Source organism: Electrophorus electricus, chromosome 12 (assembly GCF_041902795.1).
Source record: "Electrophorus electricus isolate QZ-2024a chromosome 12, ASM4190279v1, whole genome shotgun sequence".
Taxonomy (NCBI): domain Eukaryota; kingdom Metazoa; phylum Chordata; class Actinopteri; order Gymnotiformes; family Gymnotidae; genus Electrophorus; species Electrophorus electricus.
The window spans coordinates 14,602,416-14,613,270 of NC_137508.1; the positions used below are offsets into that span (position 1 = coordinate 14,602,416).

The 10,855-nt window shown below is 42.6% G+C and overlaps 1 protein-coding gene across 2 annotated transcripts in view; it reads left to right on the top strand.

Annotated features, from left to right (window-relative positions):
- The window catches only part of pcsk2 (proprotein convertase subtilisin/kexin type 2), a 37,253-nt gene extending 26,468 nt beyond the window's left edge, over positions 1–10,785 (top strand). The window contains exons 9-12 of one of the 2 annotated variants that reach the window (XM_027023742.3): positions 96–311; positions 2,682–2,782; positions 4,304–4,531; positions 9,709–10,785. In XM_027023742.3, the coding sequence (XP_026879543.2) occupies positions 96–311; positions 2,682–2,782; positions 4,304–4,531; positions 9,709–10,198 (1,035 nt within the window). In that variant the 3' untranslated portion in view covers positions 10,199–10,785. The remainder of the gene's footprint in view (positions 1–95; positions 312–2,681; positions 2,783–4,303; positions 4,532–9,708) is intronic. The other variant, XM_081724840.1, reaches the window with a different exon arrangement.
- Positions 10,786–10,855: the final 70 nt, after the last annotated feature.

The window sequence follows — 10,855 nt, forward strand, 5'->3', positions numbered from 1 at the left end:
GCTCTTCCTACTGTAAAAATGCCCCATGTCGTGCAAGTATTAATCAAAGGCTTGTGCTTGCCTGTGTTTGATTGGGTTGGGCTGGCTGCCTACAGGGCCGAGCAGGGAAAGGAAGCATCTATGTGTGGGCCTCAGGGGATGGTGGTAGCTATGATGACTGCAACTGTGATGGCTATGCCTCTAGCATGTGGACCATCTCCATCAACTCGGCGATCAATGATGGGCGCACAGCCCTTTATGATGAGAGCTGCTCCTCCACACTGGCTTCCACTTTCAGCAACGGCCGTAAGAGGAACCCTGAGGCGGGCGTGGTGAGTAGTGTGTCTGTATGCAGATTTCATGGACCTGAAATGTACCTTTTTGCAGTTGTGTTGTTTAGAAACATTTGGTTTCCATGTGTGATGGTAAAGGTTTTGGCTTGTAAAGCAAACATAGCATAAGCAAATAATTAAGTTACACCATTATTATTTATGAATGTCAAACGTAGCAGTACTTTTGTTTAAGCTTGCTTCTTGAGGGAGTCTTGGGGACAGAGGCTTGAAATTGGGACTTCACAGGTGCTCCCAGGTTGCAAAACTGCCTAAGACAGTTGTGTCCTGTAGCAAAGAGTTGGCCGGGATTAATTACTGATGCCTGGGAGTCCAAGACCACACATGAATCTGCTCTCTCTGACTGGGAAGTATGGTTCAGTTCCTCTTTCCTGGAGCTATCTTGGTGGCTCACACTGGGCATTTGCCAGGACATGTAGACAGAACTGAAGTCTCTGGACTTTCCTGTAAGCATGTTTTTGATTGTATGGTAGCTAGCTGTATGGTGGTAATCTCAGCACGTCTTGGAAGAAATGTGCTTGCATTCCCTTCAAGATACAGATACAGTTTGTGGAAAGGAAGTGGTGACACACAAAAAAAATCAGGTTTTTAATAATAATAACCTGAGATTTTACATGTTTATCCTTTCTTCTGGGATTTTGAAAAGAAGTACAACAAACTCTCTTGCACAATAACATGTGCTTTATCTAGTCATATACTTTGGACATCAAGCAGCCTGATGATGATGCAATGATAAAGAAAGCTAATTGTCTTCTTATTGTTGCATGTGAACAATACCTACAAAATGTAAGTCAAAGGCATAAATGGAAATTTTTAGCGTGGGACTTAAAACTGAGACAAGGGGCACTTCTACCATGGGACTGAGGATCTTGTCAAATGGAGATGAAAGGAAAAAGATAGACAAAGATGAGGGGTGGGTGGTAGGTATTAGCATCAGTCTGGAGCTGTTGAATGGATGTTGCTGGTGCCTGAGGTGTGCATTCAGCTCTCTCAACAGACTGAATAATCCACACTTGTTCCCTGCGGACTGTCACACACTCTCCTATATGAGCAAATAATCTAATATTTATATAATATCTAATAATCTAATGACCTAATAAATAATCATCTATCCATTGAATCTTTGTGTAAATACTGTCAATGAATCAGCTATGAATAATTATATCACTTTATTGTATTTGTGTCAGAGATTATGTTGTGCTAGGGATGGAGTGGGAGAAACATTTCATGCAGACTGCTGATGTATGCATTTTGAAGGGATGCATCATTCAGAGATTTGGTATTGATCTTACATGTTAACTAGTATTAAACCAGGCTCACAGTGCAACAGGAATTAGATTCTTTTGATTGTTTTTTGCCTTGAAGGTGTCAGAGCTTTGGTTCTGTTTGGTTTCCAATGTTGTCCAGTGTCAACTAGAGGACAGGTTCCCCTTTTTGAGTCTTGGTTCCTCTTAAGGTTTCTTCATGTCAGCCTCAAGGAGAATGTCCTTACCACTGTTGCTTCAGGCTTGCTCTCTGGGGGTTTGGACCCAGACATATGTAAAGCTGCTTTGTGACAACAGCTGTTGTAAAAATAGCTATATAAATAAACTTTGATTGATTGATTGATTGAAAAAGCCTCCTAAGTTTGAAAAGTCTAAGAAACATGTAAGGCTGCATTATTTAAAAATAGCTGCACCTGTTTTATCTCTTTTCTTCTCGTATCTTAGATCAATGTAACTTCTTTACCGAGGATTCAAGTGTAATTACACTTTTTAATTGATCAGTGATTTCAGAATCAGTTTAGATTCAAAGGCAAGGGCTGAGTAACAGGACATGTAGATTTTAGAACATAGGGAAACTCTAGATCGTCTCAAATTGTTGTTACATTTTTGAGCAATAAGTAAACCTTAGACTCTGTTAAACAGAGAGATTTTAAGACACTTTGCCTTTTACCTTTTTTTGGTTTCAAGAATGGTTTGTAATAGATCTTGGAAATCCAGGTTTTTGTTCATTTTCAATTTGTTCCTAAATGCCATTCCCCCTAGATACAGTTAAATGTGCCAAGTCACCATTTTCCTTTGAGAGTTTGTGTATGAGTGTGTGTGTATATGCAAAGGTTGGTGTTTTTTCAGCTATCCCTCTCCCTATTTCTCCCTATTCGTTTGTGTCTGTTCAGTTCAAAGGTTTATTGGCACTAGTGCAAGATACCCAATATTTTCAAAGCTGCACTTGCTGTAACGTGGCGATTTAATGGTATAAACATGGGAACAGATTTCTCTCTCTCTCTCTCTCTCTCTCTCTCTCTCTCTCTCTCTCTCTCTCTCTCTCTCTCTCTCTGTCTCTCCTCTCTCTCTTTCTCTCTCTCGCCAGGCCACTACAGACCTGTATGGAAACTGCACGCTGCGTCACTCTGGCACATCAGCCGCTGCCCCTGAGGCAGCCGGGGTGTTCGCCTTGGCATTGGAAGCTAAGTACGTTCAAATTCCCATCATGCATCTCAGCTTAGCCGCATGACCCACACAAAAGCCATGGACCAATCATTTCACTCTCAATCACTCATAGGTTACATACACGTGGCCTGACCTGTTGTAGATTACCTGATGAATGGGCGCCATAAAAACGCCTATCGCTCAAACGTTGGCTGTGTCTTGTGTCCTGTTCATGCTTCTTATTTGAGATGAATATTTTCCAAACACCCATGGGTGGTAAATTTATTACTGATATGCTCTCAAGTCAGTGACTCACCCAACTGTTGGCTTGCTGTATGAAAGCGAATGATATAGAGTGTTTATAGTTAAAGCCAGCACTCAGCAAATTGGGGTCTGCATGCCAGCGAACAAAGATCAAGTTTGGCCTGCATCTAGTGCTTAAGTCTTATTACACATGTGGACCTTGGGCTTTGTATTGCCAGATTGGCTATCCTTCATTTTGCTAATTGAAAACCTGCTACAGATGCATTGCCTGGGAGAGACAGCTCTTCATGAAGCATTCAGATATTATTTACAAATAAAAGTTTACATTATTAATTAGCTCCTTTTGGTAAAATGAATTAGTTTGTAAAAACCATGACATTATTAATTTATCCATTTCTTATTGGTACATTTAACTAGTTCAAAGACTTCATAAAAGAGCCGTTAATGAGAATCCCATAATCAAAAATATATTACACATTTCATTATCAATTTTTGCATTTTGTGGTATTTAAAAAGAAGGAACATCTATTTCCTTCACATACCTTTTCACTTTGCTCTGACCATTTAAGGAGGGCATTAACATGTTGGGACTGGTGTTAATGAATGTTGACACAACCTTGACTCTGCAAAACGTTGCTGTTTGCTCCCCATTGAATAATGATGTAGCAGACAGTGAAGCAGTTCACTCTCTCCGGCCAAAGGTAAATAGTGATTGTGGGATTCAGGTGTTTTGTCCCCTACCCAAACACACTCAAGCCATCATAGTGATACAAGCCTGAGTGACACTGAAAGAAACACAGTGGAGCCTCTTTGGAGTATGCAATCCAAATTCTGCCAAAAGAAGCACAGCTGTAGGTTCTGAAGAACAACACATCAGGCTAAATAGCCAGTTTTTGCACTAGTACTCTAAAGGAAAAGGAAAATGTTTGCCTTTCTTCTATACTAATGTGCTCTTTAACTTACCTGTGAAGATATTACTTTTTTTCTTGCTGTGAACTTGTTTCATAAAACGGAGATGGTTAGTAACTACAGTTCTGAGAAACTACTTTTCAAATCTTTAGAATTATGTGCATTTCTACATAAATGGCTCATAAAATGTTATGTGATCTTCATCTAAGCCATGACTAAATACAGTAATGTTTTACAAGCAAGATACACTTCTTATATTCCCATAATTTGATCATTTGATAATTCAGAGTGGTTCCAAGTCAGAAAGAACTGGGAGGATTTTCTATTGCGAGCTGAGGGTATATTTCTTTTTATTTCTATGGGTATATTTTTTTATCTGTGTTCGCGTAGTCCAAACCTGACGTGGCGGGACATGCAGCACCTGACCGTTCTAACTTCCAAGAGGAACAAGTTGCACGACGAGGTACACCAGTGGAGGAGGAATGGTGTGGGCCTGGAGTTCAACCACCTGTTCGGCTACGGCGTCCTGGATGCTGGCGGCATGGTCAAGCTGGCCCGTGACTGGAGGACAGTGCCGGAGCGATTTCACTGCGTGGCTGGCTCCGTGCAGGAGGCACAGTAAGTGCCACCTGCGCATGGGAGCCAGGGACTAGGGAGTCTGACATTTGGAACAGTCTGCATTTATAGGCACCATAATTTAGCTTTACTGTAATCCATAATATTTATACCTTGCGCAAGGGGCAGTAGCCAAGATCGCACGCTGGCTGGGGTACAGCAGGGATTCATTTTGCATGCCACATGTGTCAGCGCAGAGTGGATGTTGTGTGGAGGGACTGCTCCAGTCTGACAGCACTCAGCTCTGATCCCCCGCTGAACTCCAAATGACAGAATATTTCATGTGTCAGTTCCTCCCCCACCCTTTATCCCTTCACAGACCCTGGGAGTCCCTCTCATCCACGTCCCCCTCCAAGCACCTGTGCACCTTATTCTCACGTCTGCTATAATTAGACCTCTCCCGCTCACTGCTGGGCATAGCATGCTATGGCAACAACCTCAATTATTCTGAGCTGGAGTGCCAAGGAGGGATTGTGTGTGTGTGTGTGTGTGTGTGTGTGTGTATGTGTGTGTGTGCGCGCGCACATATGTATGTGCTCAAGCTGTATTTATGTTTGTGAATCTGTGTGCATCATTGTCAAACCCCCATCGACAAAGTGCCAGCTCTCATATCTTACCTAACAGAGATTCCATAGGAGTCCTATCCGGCAACCAGTGAGAAAAGCATTTAAGCAGAAGAGAAAAGAAAGATGCTGGTGAATTCTAATGAACGCGAGCACATGGGGCACTCACTGTGCGATAAGGCTCCTGTCAGTCCCTGATAATGAATCCCTCCTAGTCCGCCAACACTATGATGTGTGTCTTTGCAATGGGCCATGGCTGGAGAAATGAAGCTTTAGCTAATTGATGTGGTGGGGATGAGGATGCTGCATGTCATTATGTGAAAACAAGTCTTCCTTATTTACATTGGGTTTATGTGTGAGAAAATGATAGAGGGAAAAAATGTGTGTGTGTGTGTGTGTATGCAAGAAAAGCAACAACATGTCAAGGTGTTTTGTGTGGTTGGAATATGTAGGCTTGTTTAAGGGGGTGTATGCAGAGTGCAGTCATATGGTAGAAGAAAACATGTTTCTGTATGGTAACGTATCCTAATGTATCCCTGTTCTTTTTATATCAGCTCCTTGCTCAGACCCACCACACTGCAGTCACAATGTGTTCTTCCACATGGTTTATCCAGCCCCACACTGCAGCACCTTTTGTTCCAGAGCAATAATTACAATCAGACCAGCAGCACGAAAACTCCTCCAGTCGCCAGTCTATTAATAATCCAGCTTGTGCTTTAACTACTACATCAGGAAAACAACCCCACTGTGTGCTATCACAGCCTCTGCAGTGGCGAGGGAGTTTGAGACGTTACGACCTGCCAGGCCATTTGGAGAGGCTCAGGCTGGGCCCTGGGCGCGGTTTTCCTTTCAGGCTACTCTGATCCAAGGCTTCCCACTGCTGTTTGATCCCACCTGTGTTCCATGGAGGGAGGCCCCTAATTAAATCCAGGTGTCCAATCATATAAGTGCACCTGCTGCACTGGAGGCCTTTCTTAGCAGACAGCTGAATTTGGTACACCATGGTCCTGCTCAGCCTCCTCTAACTGCACAAATGCCCTCACCCCAATGTGTGCATGTCTTATGAGTGATGCTTTATTTTGGGAGCAGAGACAGAGTCTGGTTCTGCAATGGGGCAGATAAACATAAGAGAGCTAAGGATGACAGGACAGAGACAAGGGGAACTGTAGTTTGGCTTTTTTATATTATGGACTGCAGAACCAATGATGTGTTTAACATTTTTGTTATGTCAATCAAAGTGGACACACACACACACACACACACACACACACACACACATACACTTACTTTTTTTGTGACTGTCTACTGCTATGGTTTCTACAAACATGTTTATTTTACATGCTTCTGACAAATAGTATTTTTAGAAAAGGTATACCTACATTCCATGTTTAATAAGCTACACTTTTGAATCATGCTGTTTCATAAAGTGCTCCCTCACACCTTCAGAAATGCTAAGCAAACCCCACTGTATCCCACCGCCACATGGCCCGATGCCTACATGAACTGGCCCATCTATGTCATTCTTATTTTTCTCTGTTTCTAGGAATTAGTCTCCCAGGAAACACTCCTAAATCACGTACCTGCACATCCGCATGTCCATGCGCATGTGCGTGGCTAATCTGGGAGCGAGTAATGGAGCAGGCTGGGAGACCTGCGTCTGATAATGCCATTATGGCCACTTTATAGCCACTCACTCCAGCCCTCCTCCCTTATCATCCTGCTGGCACAAAACAGCCTGTCAGCTGAACTGCACCCTTTGTGTGAGCTCAACAACAAAGCCTGCCTCTTTCTATGGCGACAAGATCCCTTCATCTGGGCATAGCAATTTGCTTGGCACCAGGGTGCTGTATTATTGAAGGGGGGGAGGTGGTATATATAATAGAGTTTTGTTTTGGTGGGTTTTTTATAGTCTGTTCTTATTAAACTTGCTGGTCCAGGAAAAAAAAAAAGCAAGGTAGGGCCTTCACAGAGTGGCTGTCATGGGACGTTCCCCCCCCCCACAAATCACGTGGTATGGCCTGCTGTATGCAGGGGGGGTTCACCCTTGTATGTAGCCACACCCTTCGTGATGGCATGCACCTGCACGGGGTTTAACCTTGAGTGTTTGTCTGTCTATTTAAACCCCCCGTCAGTGCATGCATCATTGTTGGTCATTGTTAGTGTCGGTGTATGTTAGCATTAGCCATTGTCGATGTTTATGTAGTCTGTGTTAATGTTCACGTTATTTAAAAAACGTTTATGTGTGTTCACGTTCACTGTTATTCTTTTGTGTGAGTACCCCCATTGTCATTTGTGTTTCATGTCAGTAAATGTTCCACAGCGTCAAGGGAGTCTGTTCGTCCTGCTCTCTGCCCTGCGGCACTCGGGCCAATGTTACAGTAGCAGCTCATGGGTTAGTTTGTTTATCTGGTTAGGCATACACAACTGTTCATTTTAGGACATAAAATCACTGTGTTTGACATTTTAGTAATTGTAAAAAAATACATTTGACCATACAACATGGATTAGTGAGTCAATGTCTCATTCACTTCTGGCATTGATGTCATCCATTTACAGGAGGTTGCTGACTGTTGCGCCATTCTGTAGCTGTTATCTATAGCCACTCATAGGACTGTGCAGAACAGCAGTGGGGACAGGGCTTGGTAAATCCCACGCTTGATGGTGACTTGTGCTGTTGGCTTGAAGCTGGCCTATAGGGTTGTCTTCCACAGACCCAAAGAGTTCTTTATGAAGGCTCTTCAAGTCCTGTTGATGTTATAAAGCCTCAAACATTCCAGGATCCAGATATGGGGCATTAAATCGTAGGCTTTCTTGTATTCATTCCAGGCAGTGCACAGGCTGGTCTGTCTGATTCTGGTCTTTCTGGTCTCAAGTGTTTTATCCATCAGCTTGGTGCTTCTTGTCAATGGCCTTCTGTGCACCGCTCAAGTATTGAGCCACTTATCTTAGCATTTCTGCAGGTTACTAGATGGATTTGTCCAGTAGCTGTATGGATTTGTCAATTCAGGTAGCTAATGAAGAGCAGTCAGCTTCTTCAGCCAGTAGGCATGGACCATGTCAGGGCCTGGAGCTCTCCAGTTCTTCATGCTTGAGACCCTTTGTCTCAAGTGTGTCTTCTAATGTGTTGGTTAATGGATCCTGTTCAGGGAGAATGCTGTTTTCAGTTCTCATTTTTTCTAACCACTGGGCATTGTTCTTGTGTGATGCCTCCTTCTCCCATATGCCATATGTTCAGTCTCTGGCTTTGTTCTCATGCCACTACCCTACCACTGGAAGTACACTTTGGATGGCTCATGGGAGAACATCCTGCATATTGTCTTGGCTTCTACTTCTTGTGTATATCTTTTCAAGCAGGCAGTCTCCAAGGCCTTAGGTATGGACAGCTTGTTGTACTTCTCAGGTACCTTCAGGTGCCTTGTGGTGCCTTTCTGCATTTCCAATATCTGGCTCTCAGTTTGGCCTTTTTCTTGGCCTCCAATCTCCTTCTCAATGGAGTATGCTGCTCCTTGATAATGGTTTTCATCTCGTGGCCAAGCATCTCAAGTATCACTGTTGTTGTGGCAAATATCAGCTTGTTGGTTTCAGTGATGGTCTTTAGGGCTCCATTCACATCTTCCAGCAGCCTTTCAGGTACTTCGCTAGGTCTTGGTAGTCTATACTATATAGTAATATATATTAATTCATTAGATATAGGTATGTTAATGCTACTTGTCCTAATGTTATTGCATTATTCAGAGTTGCCAGTTGGTACTTTTAAATTTGATTTCATGTTAGCTAACTAAACCAGGCTGTTTTTATTACCACCAAATCTTCCTCATAGTTTTTTTTTATATCTCAGCAGGATAATTTATTGTTCTCATAAGCATGAGGTAATTAGGAAAAGCATCCTGTTGTCAAACATTTTTCAGAAGGTCTGCCAAAGTACTGGGAGCCTGCCCACGGGCTTCCTGGGGAATTTCTCTGTGCTTTTCAGTAGCTGCTAAAATGTATTTCAGCCTGAACTCTACTTGGAAAAATCATCAACTCATAACAGTCTGCAATCCCTTTGGGCCAAATTCAGTCTGATTTATGCTGAAACAGCATGATTACCCGCATCACTGTATCATACATTATATCAATGTTTAAAATTGAGCTGGAACTGGGAAAAAAAAAAAGTTTTAGCATATGAGGTAAAGTATGTGTAACTGCCACTATTTAAACGCAGTTTGTTACCTTGTTATTTTTTAAATAATTAAATATATATTTATAACATTGTTTTAAATACAAAGGCAATTATAAATAAACTGCATTCAAACATTCCTTTTAAAACATTCATTATTGCATTTAAAATTGAAATTTTTAAATGGGAATGAACACTTTTAATGGAATGGATAACCAAGGGATTTTAGTCCTATACCGAGTTTGAGGATGTCAAGTTATTTTCTGCTAAAACCTGTTAACCAAATGCCTCATTGCTTATCTATATTGCACAATGTTTTTTGTGTATACTTGATCATTTATGTCTACAACATATAACTGTCAATTGTTTATGATAAAAGAGGGTAGTGAAATGTTGGTTGTATATAACAGTGTGCTATCACTGTCTCATTCTGTCTCTCTCCCACCTGCCTCTGACAGTAAGATCCAATCGAGCGAAAAGCTGTCACTTGTCATCTCCACTGACGCCTGCCAGGGCAAGGACAACTTTGTGCGCTACCTAGAGCATGTCCAGGCTGTGGTGACGGTGAATGCCAGCCGCCGTGGCGACCTCTCCATCAACATGACGTCGCCCATGGGCACAAAATCCATCCTTCTTAGCCTCCGGCCACGCGACAGTGATGCCAAGGTGGGCTTTGACAAGTGGCCCTTCATGACCACACACACCTGGGGCGAGGACCCCCGTGGCACATGGCTGCTGGAGATGGGCTTTCGCGGCGAGGCCCCACAGAGCGGCGTGCTCAAGGAGTGGACCGTCATGCTGCACGGCACCCAAAGTGCCCCTTACATAGACCAGGTGGTGAGGGACTACCAGTCCAAACTGGCCATGTCCAAAAAGGAGGAGCTGGAGGAAGAACTGGACGAGGCCGTGGAGAGGAGCCTGAAGAGCCTGATGAGGAAAGGCAACTAGCCCCGCCCACCCCCACCCCCGATAACCTGCATGACACTTGACTGCTCTCTCGCTTTCTTTCTGTCCTTCACTCTGTCTCACAATCTCAGTGTGTCTCCTTTGTGCTCCTTCTTTCACTGCTCTTTTTAGGTTGTTTTTTTTTCTCCTGTGGTCCCAGACTGAATGAATGCTTCATGTAGCTCCATGATAATAAAAAGGTATATTCCCAAAAATGATTCGTTCTACATGCAAAGTATTAGGTTATGCTTTTTGCATTTTTCATTTTTCCTTTTTTTTTTTTTTTTTTTACAATTAACAAAAACTGTAAATACACAGAATAGATCAATATTACATTACGTTCTTGCTTACCTTACTGTTCACTCCTTTACAAAGACAACAGTTGTACAGTTTGTGACTGTAAATTATTTTCCATGTCATTATACCTAACGTTTAAGCAGTGACATTCCTTTCTGTTATATTTTTGTGAGGAAGAGACGTTTATATCTAATGAGGAGATGGAACGCGTGATCGCAGCTTGTGGCTGACAGCAACATATTTCATAACCTTCAGTATATCTAAATAAATCTGTTCTGCTGTTTGTTAAAGCACTTGAGTGATGATGAAGATGTTTTGCCTCAGAAGGGTCACAGGCTCTATAGGATCCTTGTGACAGACTAT